Raw genomic sequence first — 22,317 nt, forward strand, 5'->3', positions numbered from 1 at the left:
TCTTTTTATTTATTTATTTATTTATTTACACAATTCAATGTACATTTGTTTACATTTTTTTCATACTCCTCGCTTGATACGCGGTTCATCGTTTAGCGATAAAAAATTCTTCGTGGTGTAAAGAAAACCATGTCAGATATGAAAATAGAAATTTGATAGTAAATAGGTTGCGGATCAAATGAACTATGAAATGACCATTGTGGTGATTTTTTTTTTTTTTTTTTTCAAATAAAAAACATAACAAGCAGATTTCGGATACAGAATCATAACACTCCACTATCGGTCTGTGAAGTAGTCGCGTCGGCTTGAATTATGTCTCATTCTCGGACAGTTGAAGCTTTGTGTAGTCGCGCTTGCCAGCACCTGCTGAATATAAATTTTGCTACAAAATGCGCCAAAATTTCAAGCGAGCTATCACACTCACTAAACCAGTTACGACTTATATTGTAACCAAGGATCAAATTATCTTATTTCAAAGAATCCAAGAAATATTGATAAAAGTTTTCATAATGTGGGGACAAAATCCTGTCGTCAAAAAGGCTAAATAAAAATATGTGTCGTGTAGGCGATGAAATTCTTTTGTCAAAATGTGATGTTAATGATAACAGTAATACTAAATTGCAGACCTAGTACTTGCATTCGTGAGGAATTCGTTGATGTTTGCTCAGTTGGGATGCCTGCGTGAAAGATTTGCCACATTTATCACACAGAAATGGTCGCTCTCCTGTGTGTGTCCTAATATGGTTGTTCAGCGTTGTCGCTCCAGCAAATGTGCGCGAGCAATACCCGCACTTGAATGGCTTATCATTAGCATGAGTGACGACGTGCGTGCGCAGTTCGTTAGGTAAAGAGAAAGATTCAGAGCAGTAGTTACAAGTGTAAGGTCTCCTGGGCATGCGTGGACATACATGAACCTGGAGCATGTTCTTCTGTGCGAATGACTGACTACATTGACCGCATTTCATAAGGCTCATTTCTGATCCTTCAGCTAAACTGAACCTTCTGTCGTCATCGCAATCCTCAATAACAACCCTTTCTTCTTTTAAAGTGACCGGGTCCACTTTTCTTGACCGCTCAGCCTGAACGAAATTGTTCCCTATGGGTATGTTGAGGTGAGAAATAGCAGGATTTGAAACCTTGTGGTGCCATGAAATACGAGTGTCATTTGGTGACGTAGGTGAGGTTCTCTCTTTCATGTTATCACGTGAGACAGGGAGGGGTGATTTTCGGGAAGATGTCATCGTAGGAGTACTCGAGACGACTGTTGGCTGACTTGAAACTACAGGCACAGAATATTTCCTGGTGTTGATCGGTCGATCTGGGGGTTGCGCTTGACCTTGTGCTGCTAATACCTCTTGAAGCAGTCTGGTACCTAGACAAAAGGACGGTGAAGTCTGTGAATACCATTTAATAAGCAAAAGGAGGACAAGCGATCTGATGAAATGATTTAAAGCAAAATTACGTTTAAGCAGATTGGGCTCCCCTTTAATTCGAGGGCACAATGAGAGTGAGAAGACCTTCTTCGGAATGAAAAATGATTGGTGTTTGCCATTTACAGTTTTAAATTCCCTTTGAGAAGATAAAATCTGTCATATGAAAGGAATCACACCAAGCCGATCACTGACCCTAGAACTTCACACTTTTGGCTCGTATTTTAAGCACTGAGCTCTTAAGAGTAATATTTTTTCAATTACCTAAACTAAGTCGCTTCGTCATTGTTATGACATACCGTTGGGGTCCACTAATGCCATATCTTGGACTTCCAGTGGTATTCCCATATCCTGGGGATATTTTTCATCGTACCACACGAGAAGTTCCGTCCCTATGGATATCTCTCTAAAAGCCCGATAATAGATATTTCCGCAGTACTGAAACGAGAAAAGGTTCTGCTCTTCCCTGTATCGCGCGCAATGGATAAATCGCATCCAACTCGAGGTGTTTTCGTCGCTAGCATCCAAGTAATGGGATAACTTGCCATCTTGGTAAATCTACAAATGGTCAGTGCAAAAATAAAGAAGTTATGACTCTGTAACTAAACCAAACAATACATCTATGGCAGCAAGATAAAAAAAAAAAAAAAAAAAAAAAAAAAGAAGAAAAAAAAAAAAAGCACGAGTGAAGTGGACCTGGGGGTCGAAATAAATAACACTTCAGTCAAGATTTGGTAATGAGGTGTTCATTCTCAAATTAAATACTTCTTTGGGTACTTAGATTTTGACTTTCTTTTTTGTTCCAAAATAGGTGACTTACCTCCCACATGTAAGAGGTGTCTGTGTTGGGTTTGACGTCATCATATTTGACGAGTTTTCCCTCATATGGTCCAATCCACGTGCCTACAGGAATATGTTGCTTTGCGCAGACCCCACAACCTGCCCCAGGAATACTCGACACACAGAGCTGCACTTCCTCGGGAAAGGACGCAATGGCGTAACTTAATTTGACTGGTTGTTTCTGTCCTGGAATAAGAAGTTTCCTCCCAGAATTTGGAACTTTATGCATTGGGCATACGTCTTGCTTTGAACGACACGCATCACAGTCTGAGAATTCAAAAATGAAAAATTATCATCTGATTTTACGGCAGTAAAAAGAGGTATCTTTCATTATTGTACAAGCAGCGTTTGTATTGGTAGCAAAATCTCCCCACCCCTTGGGTACGGAGTCACCCCCTCTCTCCCACCCTCGCTTATCTCGGACGTGGTTTCTTTTGGCAGACAAACAAACCTGTTGGAGCTAATCCAAACTCACAACACAAAAAAAGTACTGTCGAGGAGAGTGAATTTAAGTCAGGTAAGACGAGAAAGTTTTGGCGCAAGTCATTCTAATCAACACCTTTTAAAACATAATGATTAAAAGAAAAATAAATATGCATTAGCCCACATTCCGCACAAGTTACCTTTGGTCAACATATGTTTACAGTCTTAACTACACGTGTTTAGTCTGATCAGGAGGAAACGCTTTTTTCCTGATTAAAATGTTATAATCATCAAAACACGACGTCAGAAAGTGCCAGAAAAAATTGACCTCTGATCCCTTAAAAAATGGATTCCACCACCCTTTCCGTTTTGTAACAGAATCTCACCGAACGAAAATGGCACAAAGTTCAGCAGAAAAATAGTTGTACTCAAGGTAAGTTCTCCATAAAAAACTAGGGCCACGGTACAAACACGAGACTAATCATTTTTATGCCATAATCCACGTCATGCTAGTCACATTCGTGGTTTCAGCATTCTCATAGAACATATGGTAGTGCTCACGAAAAGGCTGTTCTGTGTCGTTTGAGTCAAACATCGAAGTTCACAGAAAAATTCTTGTCTTCAATATTACTTGTCCCGATAATTTTCAAACAGTGCAAACGCACGCAGACCGGGACAAAAAGGGAGAATCGTGGAGCTTTACACGAAGGAAGCTTTTGACGCAGTTCGGAACCATTTCTTAAGATTTGTTCATTCAGTTTAAAGGGAAAAGACGCTTTGTTGAAGGAACTACGAGAGTGACATTTTGTCAGGGAGTTACCTTTACAAAGCTAAAGAAAAAGAAGAGACAAAACGGATGAGAATGTAGTAACAGTTCAATTCTAAAATAGAGCTCCCAGCGTGAGGTCGTAAATATTGCTGGTGAATACCTCTCCTCAGTCTTACCTTTCTTTTCCTTTTTTTTTTTTACCTTTCTTTTCGAAGAGCAGTTGTTCAGGTTATTTTCATAATCAGGGTAATTGCAAGAATTATTCACTTAGAAATCAAGAGAACGCTGTTAACGATAGATACTAATTCAGTTTCAAAGGTGCCGACATTGGCAAAGCTTAAAAATTTCTTCCGACATTGGATACGGAGAGTTATCTCCAGACACGTAATTGAAAAATGTTAAAAATTTCAACAAAGCGTTCTGTCATCTGCGTGTGCTCGCGCGCCATAATAGCTCCGCCCACCAAATCTTGCATCGTGGGGATTTTCAATGCAATGATGATAAAACAAAATTTGCCGAAGTTTCCGCTTGCCGGAAATGTCGTGACCTTAAGTGGTAGATCGGTTCAAGCGAGCTTCACGGGCGATTTATTCGTCCAGTTGGGCGGGCGAAGCAAACAAGAGCAGACTTTGGAAATCTATTAAAGAAAATCTGTCCAATTTTGGATTTTCGCTTTTAAGAAGATCCTTTCTATAAAGAAGGAAGTAATTACAATTTCTGTTTTAGCTACACTGTTGTCTACAATGGACAAAAACCGCTTTCACCATGGTATGTCTGGCGGCAGAATAAAGATTAACAAGTACTATTTTTATCACCACAACAAACAAAGTCTATTTTATAAGAAAACGGTTTTTTTTCCTTCGAATGTTCTAGTTTCTCGTGTTCAATGCGGTATTTGTGTAATCATAACATTCTACTTCAGGGGGTCTTCCCCTGTAACTAGCAAATACTCACAACTCACTTCCCTTTCGGTTGAAACCGGAAAAATGGGTTTTGAAAAAATAACAAATGTTTTACTTTTGCGGTTAAGAATATCCCTCCCTTTCTTGAACGCAAGCTGTCGATGTTCTTTTCTTATGCTACTTCTCCACAGCTTGTTTCTATGACACAAAAATGCACAGAGAGATTAACTTGCAAAAGGCCTTTGGATTACAAATTGACAGCAGCAATAAGATTAATGCAAGACAAATTTACCGGATGCAAGGTTGAATTCGAGCTAATATCGTTATTAAGTAATACATGACTTTTATAATATGGCACGCAATATAACGAAGATTAAAACGGTTTGCTTTGTTCACTTACTTGACGTTTCCTTTTGTTTTTCCGCCTCTGTTTGACTTGATTTTCTTTGTGCTTTGAATGCTTCAATATCGATGAGTTGCAGCTCGTTGTGGCGATATAAACAGTTGTATAAGTCGTCGTAAGTAAATGTAAAATGCTTGGAATTGTGCGGTGCAGTGTTTTGCAGAGATGCTTGACTGGCGGGAAAATGAGCTGTGAACGCCATCCCGTTTCGCGCCATTTTCGTGCGAATATGCTTCGGAAAACTAAAACAAAGAAGTTGTAACAGTAGAGAATGGCATTTTTTCAATGTAACATGAAAAATAATGATAAAATCAAATTCCCTGCTTATCTGTAATAAGAAAATAAAACACATAACTCACAAATTCTCACTATCAATTAAAGCTTTGTCAAACAGATAACTGTTGCTAACGGAAGAGGTCGTAGTAAACACTATGCTGCTTAAATTTAGTTGTAGCCGTCAGAGAGTCGATGTGCTCAAGTCATCTATGTTTTTCGAGTCTCTCTATCTTGTATCTATCGCTGTCGTAATCCTGTCTGAAGCGACGCTAACGTAGATAACATCTATCAGTCAGTAACAAAACAATCAAGATAAGCTGTAGTGACGAGGTTAGTCTCTTTGGGAGACAAAATAAAGGACAGTTAAACAAAATGTATTTTTTTGGCGCTATATAAGCAAACCACAAAAAATCGCGACAAAAACGTCAAAAATAAAAGTATTATTTCTCAATGAATTGCCACCTTACGCAACAATCACGGGCGTAATAAGTTAAAAATCCACGATAATGAATGAAACGCTCAGGGTAAACAGCAACGTTCTTGAACTTACATAGAAGTTAGTTTAGTAAGTATTGCTTTCGATTTAGATCGCACCACTTTAAAATTGAGAGGGGCTGTTACACGATTCATTTTTTTACAATTTAATGTTATAACCAGAGGAACTTCAGCGATTTTCCAGTCTATGTCTGACAAATTCCATGAGTTTGTAAGCCAGGCCCCTAATGAAGCCCTCATGTGTGGTCATCCTATTAAATGAAAGCTGTACGTATGTTTGTGATAACATTCACAAAACCTTTCAAAGTGACTAGCATGTTAAGTCCAGCGTGGAACTTGACGCTGTACAATCTAGAACTTATGCTTTTCTACCAAAATTCAATTTAAACCTTTAAGGAGTTTCTTGTAACGACACTTTCACTCGAATACCCGATTTTTTTTTTGTAAAAACCAGTTACCATCATCAATAATTCCTATAACAAAATCAGTTTAAGAGAAAACCTACCAAGTGTTAGATTCGTTCCTACTGCAGAAGATGCGTCAATGAATCTCACAGGACTCGAATTTTTCTTGCCTACTATGCAGGACAGTTCTTTATTTCTAATCTTACTGGATGGTTGAAATATTGATCTCTCCAGATGTTACGTCACTCTATTTTGAATGACAAAAGTCGCGTTTCAAGACCAAAAAAGTTCAGACTCATGAGATGAGTTGATTAACTGCCAAGTTTGTTGTTTCAGCCGGAAATTGGACAATTTGATAAGGGTCGTATTTTCCAAGGAAAACTGAACCCAGGGGAATGGCAATCCGCTGGAAGATAAGTTCAAAGACTTGCCGCAATGAGAAGCGACTTCCTTAACACATTTGAACACAATGGGTCGGTACTGAATAATTTGTGTCTTCTCAGATGCCAAAAGTGAAAGTGTCATAGTTTTTTTTTGTCATTTGTTGAAAAGCGGACAAGGTTTGATTGTCTTAATAAAGCGACTTTGAAATCAATTATGCATTGATGTTGAAATACCAAGCAATTTTGCGGCAAAAATGCTAGCTAGAGGGCATGAATGAGATAAAGTTTAAGAACTTCCTCTATCATATGATTAAGCAGGTATTTAACAAAAGGACGGCTTCGTATTTCAGATAGATTTAAAAGTTCTGTCACAAGCAAATAAAGATTTGTTATCTTTAAAGCCTTGCTATTAATACCCCGGAACGAAAATGTTGGAATTTAGTCCGAATAAATACCGAAATCTACGAGTAGGCTGATGAGCAACTAAAAATGGCCATTGAGAGAATCATCCGCTTTAGTTTACCTTTATTCAATTTATTGATATTTCCGCATGGAGACTCGATGAAAAACTTTTGTTTTTTTATACCTGCCAAACTGCGCGCGAGATCCGGCTGTGTCGGCAATTTCAAAGAAACAATAGGAGCTTAGAACAATATTTCTAAAGACTTCTTATATGCGCAGAGAAACATTCCTTTCTTAAATGTTTTACGCCAGATTAATTGGTGAATAAACTCCCGCAGATAACACAAGAACACCCTTTTATAGACAAACAGAGATGGCTTTACTTACATTGAAGAGTTAAAAGTTAATCTTTTTTTTAGATATCTATATCAGTTGAGAGTACGAGAAGGAATTTGGCTTCAATGCGATAGGTTAGGTCCCGCCCCACGAGGTGCTGATGAGCAAGGCACAGTGAAAAACTCGCAAGCCACAATGTAATAACTGTTTACAGTATAAACTTTCCGCGGCTGAAACTAACCACTCAACGATTACAGAAAAAATGCATGATATGTCGCAAGATATAGCATCCAGGCTGAGAGTATAATCTTTAGAACTAAGAAGTTCGTGAAAGTTTTTGAAAAAAGTTTTGTACTCTTGTTTGCATGCGTGTCAGAAAATAAAACATTATGTCAAATATCGTAATTGGATGGACGCGCGGAAGTGAAAACCGTTTTAGAGCAGAAGAGGATTAGAACCGATCGATGTAGAACGCTCTTTTATCGCAGGGTAGTGCCTCTTTGCTGCACTGATATGGATAGGCTCAAGGCAAAAAAAGGCAGAAATGTAAAGAATACGCCCGGGCTGTTTATCACATTGAAACTTCTGAATACTCAGTAGTTACTAGAAAATCTGTTTCGACAAAAAGGGAAAAACAATAAGAATTGAAATGAATTTAGCATCAAATTTATAGTCGAATACTCCACAAAGACTGGTTTGAATCGGGCACTTCTTAGGTCTCAACAAAGGAAAAAACATGTGATGGCAAAAAGATAAAAGAGACAGTATTAAGATGCATGTGTGTGTCAAAGTTTTGATAACATTCTAATAGTGTAAGTCTGTCGCGAATTAGTTACAGCATTACTCACGCAAACATTATACACTTATTACTAAATGGCACATACAAACCTTATCTTTTCCAGGACGCCAGTTTTTCAAAGCGCAATTTCTTGCATCAAAGACCCAATTTAAGAACGGTCTGGTGTTCAGTTTGGCCACTCAAAACAGGCTTAGTTGGTTCTGCCAAACTGAGGGCCTTGTCACTTGATAATCACAACAAACATTTGGCTTGGAACAGTGAGCGGCATGTTCTTTCACTCGCGTTTTTCTCTGAACCTCGGTCGGGTATGTGTCAATCATTCTGGGTAAACGTCAAAAGTTTTTGACAGCTTGGGACACTGCCAAATCTCGTATCGCACGTTTGATATGGGGGCTGATATGTTATTCCGACATGTCTGCGACATAATAGGTTGTGTATACGCGTCCCTCACCATGCTGAATTAGAATAACACTGTTATGAGACTGGGAAGTCTTTAAAGGCCAAACACCGCCATTACAATATAGATCATGACTTAGGGACTTCAGTTCTAAAGGTAAGGGATTCTTTAGAGCTCTTAGCCGCGGCAGTCCTGTTTGCGTGCAGGCTTGTTTGGTATGGCGATCTGGATTTGCCGACATTACCAATCATAAAAATTAAATGATTGAAAATTGATAACTCCAGACGACCATTATTTAAATGTCGCTTTGTTAATTAGATTTCGCGATATAATTTTGTGAAGATAAAACTTCCAATTCCTAGCGCTCGGTCTGTCCGCTAACTTCAAATTTCAAAAGTCATCAAAAACTCCATTCCATTTTCGCTGATAAGGGTGTCTTGTCAATATTTACACAGCGCGTTCTGTGCGTCCTTCGCTTGGAAGAAGTGAGCTGTCACGATTTCCCCTTGAACTAACATATTAACAGCCAGTCGTAGGGTTATATGGTAAACAGTCCTTACAGCAGGATATGAAAGTAACCGTGCCGAGTCATTGCACAGGTCAGATCTACAAAAGCGCGAACGCTGCATGTACTGAATTTCACCAATGCCATTTCTGACATCTTGCGCTAGATCTGCCGCATAATCTGCATGCAACCTGATAATTTGTTTTCTTGAAAGGTGGTAAAGAGGGTAAAGGTGCACTGTGCTTGACCGTGACAGAATAAGCTTGTTGCTACATGCATTGCTTGTCGCGTGCACGTTGTTCGCTTCTGGAAACCTATAACTTCATGTTGGAGTTTAAAAAGTTGGTAAATCTGAGACATGACACCAGATTTGGTTTCAACAAAAATAGTTCTGCGTCACTTTGCGGTTTATTTCATTTATTAATTTTTTTTTCGCTATCTGTCCTATTTATATTGCGAGGTGGTATTTATGAAATAAGTAAAATGTCCTTCTTGCGAAGTAATATACAATATAATAGATAATATGTAATATATCGAAATTTTGTGAATCTGTTTAATAGAAAATGCACAGCGGGTGGATTAGAGAAGATTAACAAGGTCAAAAGAAAAAAAAGTTTTAGATGGCTATAAATATTACCAATTTTGAAAAAAAGGTTTAAAAATTAATTGCTTTTGGTCATTAAGTAAATTAGGCACTTCTTTTCATGCAACTATATACTCGTTATATTTTTGCGAACTTTTCCTTTTTATGTGATAAATTGTTTTTTTGGATCAATGCAGGGAAAATTGCTATGTCAAACCTTCTGTTATGAAAAAGTACATGAAAATTCATATATCACTGCAGTTTCAGCGTACTAAGTGTATTAAGTAAACTAATTCGTCCAGAAATGAAAAGCTTCAAGTGGTGTCATACCCAAAAGCTTAGAGATAAATCCTTTTTCTGTTTTGATAACCCGGAAATTATTACGTAACCGCAAACTTTAGTTTCACTTGGTGGAGTTTGGTGTTTGTCGGTGTGTTAGAGCCGGACACTTAAAAGATGAACACAAAACAAATGATAAAGTAAAAAATTAAGGTCGTATACAAACGTATTCTTTGTGCGTGTACACAATTCAGGCTTTGAAATAGCGTTTGAGCGCTACACTTGATGGGGTGGAGCAATTAGAAGCAAGTATGAGCAGACCAGCCACGGGGTTCTGTGTGAAAAAACCATTCCTTGTGAGGATCAGGAAACCATAAATGATTCAAATAATAGTAATAATCACGATTATCAGTACATGAAGAAAGCAAAGCACCATGAAAGGCAATGATGTCGAAACCTGAAAGGAAACAAGGGGATCGTCACGTTTGAGAACGATAAAGTCAAACCCGTGACCTCATCATCACATCTCTTTTTGCTTATCACTGTCCACTTTTTTTTAGCTCTGATGCTAATAAAGCTCCCACCGCAGTTGAGGCACTACCCAATGTAATTTATCTTTGTGTTTTCCTGACCTGAAACGAGGCGTTAGCAGAAAAAGGGTGTGTGGTGTTGAGGCAAACACGACATCTTTGTAGTTATTTAAAATTCCATGAGACTGACAAGCTGGCATGGCATGGCCGAGTCAACGACTAAATGAATTCGCTTCATTGGATTGCTCGAACAGTTCGCTCGAGCACACCAGTACATATGCAGCCACCAGTGAGATATCAAAACGGGTACGCACGAAAATGGTGTTTCATGCGCAGCCGCAATTGAGTAGGGGGAGGATTAAGAGAAGTGGGTCAACAGCAGTTGGAAGAAAGCCAAGCACCAGCACTGGCGTTGAACTCTTAGCAAACATAGTTGGCCGTATTTGTTTTTGGGAGCTTCAGGAAATTAAAAAAAAAAAAAAAAAACCGAGCTGACAGTCTATGGAACTTTGAGCTGTCATTTTACTCCATCGCAAACCTCTCGATACTCCACCGCTCAATGCATAAAAGGGTAGACAAAACCGCAAGCTATGCGGGCTATGAGAAACGGAAATCACGTTCGCAGGTCGCTGGCACTCGAGCCATTGCTAAAAGGACTTAACATCTTTTGAGGGCCGGCATTCTTTCAGCAGATGATCTGATGAGTTGGGAAGGGTCGTCCTATATTTAGTCACAAACCACAGGAGGTGAATTAGTTAAAACTCTACTTTCCACAGTTAAGGTAAACTCATAGGAAACTAAAAATTCTAACTTGGATTGACTGTACTGCAACAGAAAAGAAAAGAAAAGAAAAGCGAAAGATTCAATCTTTATGGCTTTATCGTCGGAAATTGGATATTGGGAAAACACGCCAAAAACCGTTCTTCCATCGTTCGCTGTGGGTTATTATTCCTGCCTGTGAACCGATGGAAAGTTCAGTTAGTTGAATAGTAGAGCCGCTCTGCCATGGATTTGATCCAGAACAAGATCCGAACCAAGAGAAAGTGAGGTGACTGTATTCCTATCGCTTAGAACTTCTTACTCAGGAGATCTAACCAGATTAAGACAAATTTCGAGCCACATTAGCTGCCAATATGCACAGCTAAACTCGTCAAATTTTTCTCGTTTGCGCTTCATGGCCGCACAATCCTCAATCTGATGCCAGGTTTCCATTTGCCAAAACTTGCAATCAATTCGTCCCGTTCTTTCCATCGATTGGCTTTAGCCAAACTAACCCAGTGAGTGGGGTAGGGTCAGTCAGTTTCCTCGCTCTTGCAAAGACTGCTCGCGAAATTCGCGGTGGTTATGAGCTTCTAATATTGGTGTGAAAATTGAATTCTAATGCTTTTCCATAAAAACAAAATACGTACAACGGATTTTAACATGTGTAAACGCCAAGAGTGAATTTTTGGCTTCCATTAACCATGAAAAAAATTTATTTTTTTTAAAAAATCGGCACTGAGACCTGACAAATGGATAACGCCCTCAATCTAAATTCCATCCTCGTTTACCAGAGCCAATTGACTGCTAAAATGGTTCGACTTCGATCTCAGCGCGGCGCTTATCCCATTTTTCATTATTTCACTCTCTTAGTTTTGTGACTCAGGTATCTCAAACGATCTTACTGTCTGGTCCGAAACATTTAAAGAGTCATTATTCCGATCAGAAAATATCGTTAACTTTTCACACGAACTACAACGAACGTAAAATCTGCCTTAACGAAAAAGCAGAATTAATTGCTATTCGTATTTTTTAGTTGACCTTCGCAAGGCGGGAAGTTTTTTTTTTAAAAAAATAACAGAAAGCTTCATTTGCATGACTAACGAGATAAATTGTTGCAAAATCGTGCAAATATCGCTACAATGATAATATAACAATGTCCTCACTTGAAAAAAAGGTCCCGATATACGTCCTAGCATGCCAAAAAAAAGTTTCCCATATCAAAAATTAACCAAGTAATCGGAAGGACTTTGTTGTTTGGCAGCATCTATTGACAGTAAGTGTTTGACACTCGGTAGGTGATATTCTGTTTTCTTAAAAACATTATTTCTTCGAGCATACATTTTTTTTTTTTTTTAACAAAAAAAGTGAATGTACTTACCTAAAATTCTATAGAGCCACAGGTAGTGGCCGCTACAGATCACGTACAGTTTGAGTTAACTTCCAAAACTTGAAAATATTCCAATCTGAACTCGCATACTCTTGAAAACAAGAAAGTCTGAGGCAAGTTGCTTAGATAAAGAAAATTTTTGTACTCGTTTTAAATTAACAGGAAGATGTGCAGAGGCGAAGTAATTTCGAAATCGTTGTGTTCTAAACTCCGTGGGGTGATCGCCCAAGCGTGTCAAATGTTGCGAAATAATTGACGTCATAGCCACTGTTTCGAGTAAGGCGCTGATATTATGTCTTTTGAAACTTCCGACATTGTTTTAAGAACCTACATAAAGAATATGACGTCAATACCCTAATACCTGCTGCTATCGAGTCGTTTATAAAATTTATTTTAAGTTATTCAAATATTGAGTAGAACGCTTGCTCTTGCCAGTTCCGCGTAGGAAAAAACAAGTTACCTGCAAAATGAACAAAATCAGCTTAAAACGTTAGAAATTTTGCCGAGAGGCCTTTCACTGAGGCCGACAAGGTTATCAGTGACATACACTTGAACTCCAAGCATCGCGGGAAAGTTAGTGCACCGGAAGTGCCGACCACCGGAACATAGAACAGGGTTAAAGTTTTAAGTACGGGTCATTGTTCAATTTACGAGAGAGATAAATGATTGATATCTTTCGAAATCCGGCGTCATTTACATATTACTCCAGGGATATACATGTCCATACCCAAGCTCGGCAGAAAACAGAATATCGTTTACATGGATAAATGCCACAAGAAATATTTCGGTGAGTAAGAATAAGGCAATAGCACTAGACACGCACTAGGCTACTTAAAATTACACTCAAGCTGAGCTATGTATTTAGTTTTCTTATGTATGTTTTCTTACATTGAAATTAATTTCAGAAACAAACAAACATTGTTTCTTTGATTAAAATGTAAAGCTGTAGAAAGCTGTATTCACACATTCGGGTCTGTTACATGTAAATGAGTAATAGAGGATCTCAAAAGCGACGAAGGAAGGGTCAAATGTGTTTGACAAACGCTGGGTCGTATACATTTGTGCCTTCAAGAAGCAACTTTTAAAATTCTTATCATTCACTTGGTTCACAAGGGAAACTTCCTAACGGTTTCAAAAACAAATACTGATAGCCAGGAACTACGATTTGTGACAAGCGTGGCTTAAAAAAAAAAAAAAAAACTCTTAGCTGCTTGTTATTCGTTTTTGCATTTATGATACAAGATAGAATCATCAGAGTATTGTTTAGTAAAGGTTGTGTCAATGTTAAACATTAATTTCGAATAACAGAACATAATTTGTCACTGGAAAACAAATATAACTTCAACACATTTTGGATTTTTTTTTCTTTATCAATGTGTCAGTCATTTTGAAATCACCTTTAAATTTTTTTTTACGTACGAATTCGACGTATACATTTTTTTCGTTGCCCATCTTAAAGCGGTTTCCTTAAGAAAATGCTTTGTAAACTACGCAGTCAAATTCGCGCCTTCATCATTATAGCAACTGAAATTTCTTATCTATTTATGTCATCTCTTAACAAGAAGGTGATTTTTACACGATCATGGATAATTTTAAAACAATTTGGATAATATGATCTGACCACCGTATTTTTATTGTTTGTTTTAGCTGTTATTTTAGAAGAGGTGTAGCCCGCACCATGTCATCAAACTTACTAATGAAATTGTCATGAATATAGCAGAACTCTCTTTAATTCAATTTATATGTTTTGGGTTATTCAAATATTCTGCATTTTTGACAAACCACACGGTAAGTGAATTTTTAACAGCATTTACATTAATTTTTTTTCTGTCTGCGTCAATCCCCATTCTCACGCGATAGCAAGGCTTGCCAATTTTATTCAGTTTTTTAAGTCACTAAAACGCAATCAGTTTGTGATAAAACAGGTTTTCGATTTCGACGGAATTCACTAATTGCGTGGGAAAAAACCTGGAAAATAATGCACGTGTTATTGAAGTAGCTGAGGTAGCCATGGAACAGTGGTGCGTATTGTGTTAAACTGTCACTGACTTCCGTTCATCTCTTCCGACCCTTCTGGGTAAGACTAAATACGTCATTTATAATTTTTCCATTGTTTTCGTTACCTCTTGGTGGAACCAACTTGAAAATCTGCTTTAAAAAAATCACCGAAGATCGTAAGTTTACTCTGGTAAAAAATTTTTGTAAGCTGATATTTGCGCTTCCTTAAAGAATTAGCAGTTTTCATGCTGACACTAAAGCATTTTACCATAGCAACTGTTAGCGTGAGGTTCCCAAGTCTTAGGCATAACGTAGCTTTCCACACATTGTTAATTTGCAATGCATGGATTACAATTCGACAAATACTTAGGCAGTTAAACTACGAATTGACGATGTGTGACTGATGAAGGTTTTGTTTTGTGGTGAAACGACGCGAAGCCAATCGACTTTGATCTTGAAAACATATAAACAACTTCTTAATCGCACCAGCAAAAGTCTACAAACTTCGAAAACCTGCCAGAATTACTTTCACAATCCACAGAATACGACGGTAAGTAATTATGAAAATGCACATCTCAAATGACAATAATTCTGAATTGTTAAACTACAATATTTAGTAATATTGCTTCAAAGCGTTCTCCAGCTACGCAGTACATTTAGCTCGATGAAGGATATTGGCTTCTTATATTTGTCACAAACATATTGTGTTATAGCGATAGTATTTTTCTGTATAACTGAACGGTTTTCATTCTTTGCTCATCACGAATTTAACTGTTCTAGATAATTCTTTCTTGTAACTACAATGGTTCTCAGTGAAAATTTTAGTAGTGAGCAATATCTCCTTTAAATCGACATCTAATCTGATCATCTTTGTACGATATCAGAGAACCGAACGTGATTTCAGCCATATACAGTGCCGGCCCTTGGCCCCCGTCAGAGCAAACACATCCTCGTTATGCAAGAAATATACATAACAAGCAATTTTAATGCCATCGGTACTTCTAATCTTCTTTCACCTTGTACTCAAATTTAACAAGCCTAGTCGTAAGTTTTTTTTTAGTTTTGTTTCGTTTTTTGACACGTTAAACATTTCTTACTAACAGAATATTAAATAGCCAGACATTTGGAACAACTCTGTCATCTTGACACTTTCGTACTCAGTTTACAACAACGAGCGGTAAATTCAAGAGAAAATGTTCTAACCAGTGTCACACTTATGTATAATTAAAAGATTTCTGTGGTTTACTATATAATGGCTGCAGACGAACTGCTCTCCGACGCAGACTATGGAATCTGTACCTTTCTTTCTGTACGCTCAAGTCTTACCCTCCAGACATTTCAATCAGAGCGGTTTTAAGAACATGAATACGTATAGAGGTTTAGCAACTGGCACGTACTATCTAACCGGGCAAGGTCGATTATAATCCATTAGCAAAGGAACTTTACATTAGGCCCTTGAGATAAAGTTGATAACGTTGTCAATTTGGAGACTTTAGCCTTTGCCCTGTTGCAAAAGTTTTAGACTTTCTCTTTAATTCGGCGAGCAGAACCGCTTAATTCGAGAAAAACTCTCCATGCCGACAAAAGGCGTTAGAAAACGTTTAATAGAAATTCGAGATTGGTGCCTTTTGGCATAATGACATCAGTATTGTACTCACAATTTTTTTTATTTTCAGTTTGGAGCAGTATTTACAGCGGTCACAATGGCGAACACAAGACCGCGTTTCTCACAGTTTGTTAATCACGATGTCAATCCATCAGTTTCTTCAAGATGCGAGCCATTTTCGTTCACGTATGAAAATTTATACAAATGTTTGTATCAACGTAATGAAGAATCAACCAGTCAAGCAACTGCAGGGAAAGTGACAAGTGCACCGGGGCGAAAAGGTAAAGCATTCTTAAAACTGGCTAAAGATATTTTAGGATGTGCATGTAGTATTTCTGTTGCCTAGTGACAATGAATCTTATCTTATCTTCAGGTCACGTAGTCTGAGAGTATGATGTATATCTAGCATTCACCTTGAAACCAAGACAATATAATTGATATAGCGTGAGGATTTCAATAGATGCAGCTCATCAATAGTGAAGATGTTGATAACAAAAGTGTGTTTTTTTTTCCTCTAGCTAAGCTTAGGTTGATACAAATGTTTCAAATCATCTTTATTCATTCGAAAACTGAGCTCAAAGTTAGCATCGTTTCTATGCCTTTTGGTACTATGGATCCTCGCAGCATATGAGACTGGGACCAAGTATGATGTGTATTTTGATTCCACTAAGGTTTTCAAATAATTAAACGCCACTATGAAGAAGTTCAATCAGGCTGCCCTTTACCCAAACGTACTTTTAAATTTTTACATCATCGGATACTCTTGATAAAAACAAACTGACTTTCAAAGGAAGATGTTCTCCGTTTCGTCTCGAGCACGTGACACAGAAATCATCTGAGTTTTAAATGTAGGTCGCGGTATAAAGAAGGATTCTTCTTGGGGTGCAAAGAAGTTTCAGAATTTTTTTGTTCCACGTTCTTGACAAAAGGAAAAAGATATTTCTTTGTTCGCTTATCAAGCTCAAAGTTTACCATCTGTCTGACTCTATTCCCACCAACCTTTGATTCTTCTTTCAGGAATTCTTGTCGGCACGCATTTATTTGAGATTATACCAAACTGGTCTGCTCATTACGAATAATTTTCCAAATTCATTTTATTTCATTTTGTACCTTTAAAGGTTCAGTGTCAACGTCTAAAATAACAACGAAAAAGAAAAATAGCGAAAAACCGACGTTTGCAAAATCATCTTGCCCGGATGAACTCGATCTTTGTCCATCAACCACTGGTTTTCAATTAGGAATCCGCACAAAGCAAATTATCCCAGAAGGAACTTGGATGGGTCCATATCAAGGCAATATTGTAAAACCTAAAGAAGTCACCGCCGCCACGGATACCTCATACATGTGGGAGGTAAGGGAGTTTTACTTCTTCGTAATACCGTAATGCCATCGTAATATCAAATCGGTACTTAAATTCAAGTTGGCCAATCAACATCTAGCATTGACAACTTGATGTACATACAACACTCAGCGCTTAGTGCGGGAAATGGCATGCAACCAAGCCAGTCATAGAACGTGGTGAACTCAAACCAAATATCAACTATTTTCTGTTATAAAAGTAAACTGACGGATGTCAGCGGCTAAATTCGGGATACTGGCGGGAATTCTGCGATAACAATTGATTCTGATTTCTTAACTCTTGAGAAACGCTCAAAGGACATGGGGTAACCTCGACACGTTTTCTGGTCTTGTTGTGCCATTTTAAAGAATTCCAGCTCTATAGTAAGAAAAAACACTGAGGTCCCTCGTTGACCGAAACTAACCCTAAGATCGTCAGTGTTCCCCTAGTAAGTGCAGCTCCCAGACCTCCTCTTTGGACGCAGAGTGCACGCGCCCATGGGTAGACGATCTGGAAACATCTTGAGTCTTCAATCTAACAATTTTTTTTTCAGATATACGAAAATGGTAAACTGCTTCATTATGTGGACGGTAGAGACGAAAACACGTCTAGTTGGATGCGTTTTATAAGATGCGCTCGTCACAAAGAGGAACAGAACCTTTACGCGTTTCAATATAACAAAGAGATTTATTACAGAGCATTTGCAGACATTCCTGCAGGCTCAGAACTACTGGTGTGGTACGAAGATACATACCCACAGTACATGGGTATACCACTCAAGATCACCGATATCAGTTTAGAGGTTTATGGCGCAAGTACGTATTACTAATCAGAAAAACCCTTAAGGTAAATTACAATCAAGGGCATCTGAAGACTGAAAATTTGTCTTGTTTTGATCTATTTACCGTTCATTGATTTGTTCAAAAACACTGCCTCATCATGTCAACCAATCCAATGCAAAACTATACTAGAGCATATATTAAAGTTCCCAATAGCAACCAGTGGACAATCAGACATGGTTTGATGCTACTCTGGTTAAAGATTTAATGAATGTAACCGAGAAGTTACAATTGATAGACCCAATGTTTCGACACTCCTGTCTCATGCCTTCATCTAGTGCCTAGGTCAGCCCTGATAAAAGCACTAGACAGGAGTACCGAAACGTTGGGTATGTGAATTGTAACTTCCCGGTTACATTAATTAATTAAGTCTTTAAACCAGAGTAACATCAAACCATGTCTATACTAGAGCAGCTTTCAATCGAGTGTAGAAAAACCAATACCATAGTAATCCCAGCTACCAATCAGACCAAAGCTTAACATTAGCTTTAGCCAATGAGAACTCAAAGCGAAAACAAGCGGACTTCTTGAAGCGCAGGAAAGCTGGCGAATAACCAAGTTTCGATAGTTTTTTGTACACTTGATTGGTTGAGGAGATGATACAAGTTTTCTGGACCAATCGCAGAGCAAAGCTAAATAAAACCGAAGCAATCCCGGATAACTTTCGATGTTTAATTTGAAATGACTCTAATCGCGACTTATCGTATATCTTACCCAGGTTCTTCAGCACATTGTGGTTCACCGGTCGAGCTTAGACCACCAAAGGAATTCTCTGGCTGGAAAAACATCCCACAAATGTCACCCCATAAATCACCAGTGATTCAAAATTCTTGGTCAGCAGTTGTTTCACTTCCCCCTGAATATGCACAATACCACGCAAATTATCTCGTGACTGCAGATGATCATCAATCTGGTCATGAGCGAAAGAAACGTCGCCATTCACAGACGAACCATTATGGACAACAGGGCCTAAACTCCCAGCGAAGAGCCATTGTGATAAACAGTACTACTGATGTGCCTGATCCTTTCTCAATTCTGGCAAAAGAGAAATGAAAACGTTCCATGAAAAATTGCTGGTCTACAAAGTTATGCACGCAAGCGCAGCAGTTGAATTCCTTCGATCCATTTCTCGAAGTAAAGAAAGAGGCCCCCACTTGTTGGACATTGTCTTAGTTTATTAAATTTAGACTGGCCTTATGTTTGCACACTTTTAGAAACTAAACTTACTATTTCTTTGATCCAGCTTTGACATTATTATTTTTTATTTTCATTTGGCGATCGAGCACTACCATATCATCGTTACTGAGGAAAACGGAGAAACACGTAATAGTTCAGACTTGAGAAATAGAGGAAATTTGCCAGAAACATAAACCTTGTAAATAGTTAATCTTTCACCGTACAAAAAAAAAAAAAAAATTATGGCGCACAGAGACCTGTGACATGTAAAGAAAAAAAGATCTTAAATCTGTAAATGTTCTATTTTCCTGCGAAGATGTTAAACCACTTTTTGTTTATACTAAGCAACTGCATGGATACGTATTTCCAGAGCAATCTGGTTCAACCAATTTCCAATTGTTAAGAGGTCATAGATAACGGTATTCACTACGAGGAGAAGTTATAGATCGTATTACACGTGTCAGCGAAGACATCAGCTACAATAGACAGCAGAACTTTGATCGGAGGCCACGTCAGGCTAGCCGGGTCGAAACAAGTACAAACAGGAATCTTCATACAGCATTTCTGTCACTCTTTTCATTTCAGATTTTTAATAAAAGATATCTCTAATGACAAAATACTTCGTTTCTTGAGTAATTCATCGTAAACTAGATATTTCAAGAAACGAAGTGGATGAGTGTCACTGGATGAGGGATATTTTAGAGACTCTAGAAAATCTGGACAAAGTTGTATTAGTGCAGTAAAAAAAAAGAAAAAGAAACAGAAATGGACCTCAGACTAATTCAGTTTGAAAATGAACGCTACCGTTTACGATTTTCATTAATTGAACTTTTTTGTGGATAAACATTAGAATAAATATGCGGTTAGATTTAGGGCTGATTCCCATGTTACAATCTGGATCATCTCGTTCACGCACGTTTTCTGGGCGATTGGGACGATTCAGGCGACCAAGTGCCAGGAATCAGGCTTAAAGTAGCACTCTTACGAAACCGCCCTTTAATTTGAAAACCCGAAAAATTCAGTTATTTCATTATAATATGAATTTTTAGCGATTAATAAAGCCTTTTCAATAATAGTTTTAGTTGAAAGTCAATTCTAAGGCGAGAAATTACGATTTGAAAACCGTTCCGCCATTAATTTTCGTAATCACGGCCAACTTATCTTCGGTCAGCGGTCACTCCCACTGTGACGTAGATTACTCAAAACACTGTTGGCGTCATTTTATATTTATACGGAAACCTCGTGAAATTTAATGAAAAAGTCTTAAAGGTAAAAGGTAAAGTCTGTTTACGACGAGCCTAGTGGCTCATCAGGCCGGTGCTTAACTCCGGTTTCTGTAGCATGAAACGACTACGAGTATTTCTACTCCCCAGGATGGGATGCCAGTCCATCGAAGGGTTACCCCCAGCATTAAATTGCCGGTACTCATTTAAACACCTGGGTGGAGAGAGGCACTGTGAGAGTAAAGTGTCTTGCCCTTAGACAACACAATGTTCCGGCCGGGGCTCGAACCCGGACCACTCGATCCGGAGTCGAGCGCACCAAAAACCTCGTGAAATTTAGTGAAATAGTTTTAGTGTTATAAAAGCAATACATACAATCAAAATACTGTTTTTAAAAATTAGCCACGAGCACGGCGCGTCAAATGAGTAATCTGCGCCACGCTCCAAACTCGCGCCAGTCTTCTTGAGTCTGGCAAGTGATTACTAAAATTAATGGCGGAACGGTTTTCAAATCGTAATTTCTCACCCTAGAATTGACTTTCAACTAAAATTATTATTGAAAACGCTTTATTAATCGCTAAAAATTCATGTTATAATGAAATAACTGAATTTTTCGGGTTTTCAAATTATAGGGCGGTTTCGTAAGAGTGCTCTTTTAAGCACAAATCCAATTCTATTCGGAAGCAAGAGATGTTCCCGATCGTGCTGGTCGATGATCGTTTGGTCTGGATTTCTTTAACATCTCGATCGCTTAAGCATGGATTGGAAAGATAGGGCCGCTTGGCGGGTTGCTACTGTGTTCCCAGCGATCAGATCGGTTGATTATTCAATTGGGAGGTTGAAGTTTCTTTATTTGCACCGACATCCTTGCTTTTAGTCCCGTGTTACAAATTGCACAGTTTTAACCTCCCAAGAAAATAACCGTATGATCTGATTTGGATCGCAAGAGAGCATTTTAACCGAGTCTGTTTATTAATTTGCAACAGGAAAGTTGATTTTTTATCTATTCCATCTGCTATGGGACACAGTCCCCAGGGACTCGTTGATGTCTCGCTAAATGACTGGCTTGTGAAAATGTCTTGTGGCATTTCTCGCAGTTGAATGGCTTCTCGCCAGTGTGAGTACGTATGTGGTTATTTAAGGTGGTAGCCCCTGAGAAAGAGCGCGAACAGAACCCGCACTTAAACAACTTTTCATTGGTATGCGTGTCCACGTGACTTCTGAGTTCTGTCGGCGTCCCATATGAAAGCGTACACTGGCCGCACTGATACGGTTTATCAGGGGTCTGGGAACACTCATGCATTTGAAGAAGAACCCGCTGAGTGAAAGTCTTTAAGCACTGCCGGCACCTCCACATGCCAAATTCGTCCGGAGACAGAGAGATTCCTGATATGTTAGTTCCTGAGTATTCATGATGTTGGGGCGTGTGGAGAAGTGGGGGTATGACTGGACGAAGCGCAGGCATTACACACTTCGCTGCTTCTCCGTTCCGCTTGAGAGCTTGTCCTTCACTTGTGCGTGGAAAATTTTGTTGATCATCTGGAAAAGTCATAGTTTTGGCGTTGCTATCTTAAGATTTATATCAACAAGCGGCATGCCAATACGTTAACCCATAAGAGGTTATGTTCCAGCCTAACAAGCTTTAAAATACGACCCTTGAAAAAAGGACTCATTTCATGGAAATATTTGAATGCGTCGAAAGCAAATGAAAGCCTCTATGAAACGCGTCGGCCTGCAAATAACGGGTTACATGCTAAGGACTTTCATAAACAAGCCTAATTTTATTAAATCGACCCTGTGTGGAAGCTTTCTTTTTAAAGTGAATAAATTT

The 22,317-nt window shown here is 38.5% G+C and overlaps 3 protein-coding genes across 11 annotated transcripts in view; 1 reads left to right on the forward strand and 2 right to left on the reverse strand.

Annotated features, from left to right (window-relative positions):
- On the reverse strand, nt 1–8,258 carry LOC111322526 (putative histone-lysine N-methyltransferase PRDM6). Of its 5 annotated transcripts, none has more exons than XM_022925673.2 (5): nt 7,952–8,258; nt 4,765–5,009; nt 2,251–2,537; nt 1,730–1,988; nt 1–1,372 (listed from the first exon to the last, which is right to left on the reverse strand). In XM_022925673.2, the coding sequence occupies exons 2-5, from the start codon at nt 4,982–4,984 to the stop codon at nt 627–629; spliced, it is 1,512 nt and encodes a 503-aa protein (XP_022781408.2). In that variant the 5' UTR covers nt 4,985–5,009; nt 7,952–8,258; the 3' UTR covers nt 1–626. The 5 variants fall into 5 exon arrangements, with proteins under 5 accessions (XP_022781408.2, XP_022781478.2, XP_022781551.2 ...); XM_022925743.2 differs by lacking the exon at nt 7,952–8,258 and adding an exon at nt 6,044–6,203; XM_022925816.2 differs by lacking the exon at nt 7,952–8,258 and adding an exon at nt 5,127–5,267.
- Nucleotides 3,105–19,882, forward strand: LOC111322987 (uncharacterized). Of its 5 annotated transcripts, none has more exons than XM_022926505.2 (5): nt 3,105–3,126; nt 15,980–16,190; nt 17,028–17,260; nt 17,802–18,063; nt 18,806–19,882. In XM_022926505.2, exons 2-5 carry the CDS (start codon nt 16,007–16,009, stop codon nt 19,138–19,140), a joined length of 1,014 nt encoding a protein of 337 aa, XP_022782240.1. In that variant the 5' UTR covers nt 3,105–3,126; nt 15,980–16,006; the 3' UTR covers nt 19,141–19,882. The 5 variants fall into 5 exon arrangements, with proteins under 5 accessions (XP_022782240.1, XP_022782088.1, XP_088614549.1 ...); XM_022926353.2 differs by lacking the exon at nt 3,105–3,126 and adding an exon at nt 8,275–8,415; XM_088758423.1 differs by lacking the exon at nt 3,105–3,126 and adding an exon at nt 10,878–10,902.
- The window catches only part of LOC111322434 (uncharacterized), a 10,724-nt gene continuing 6,322 nt past the window's right edge, over nt 17,916–22,317 (reverse strand). Inside the window, exon 6 of the mRNA XM_022925566.2 lies at nt 17,916–22,025. Coding sequence (XP_022781301.2) covers nt 21,502–22,025 — 524 coding nt within the window. The 3' untranslated portion in view covers nt 17,916–21,501. The remainder of the gene's footprint in view (nt 22,026–22,317) is intronic.

The sequence above is a fragment of the Stylophora pistillata genome, chromosome 4 (genome assembly GCF_964205215.1).
Source record: "Stylophora pistillata chromosome 4, jaStyPist1.2, whole genome shotgun sequence".
In the NCBI taxonomy this organism is placed as follows: domain Eukaryota; kingdom Metazoa; phylum Cnidaria; class Anthozoa; order Scleractinia; family Pocilloporidae; genus Stylophora; species Stylophora pistillata.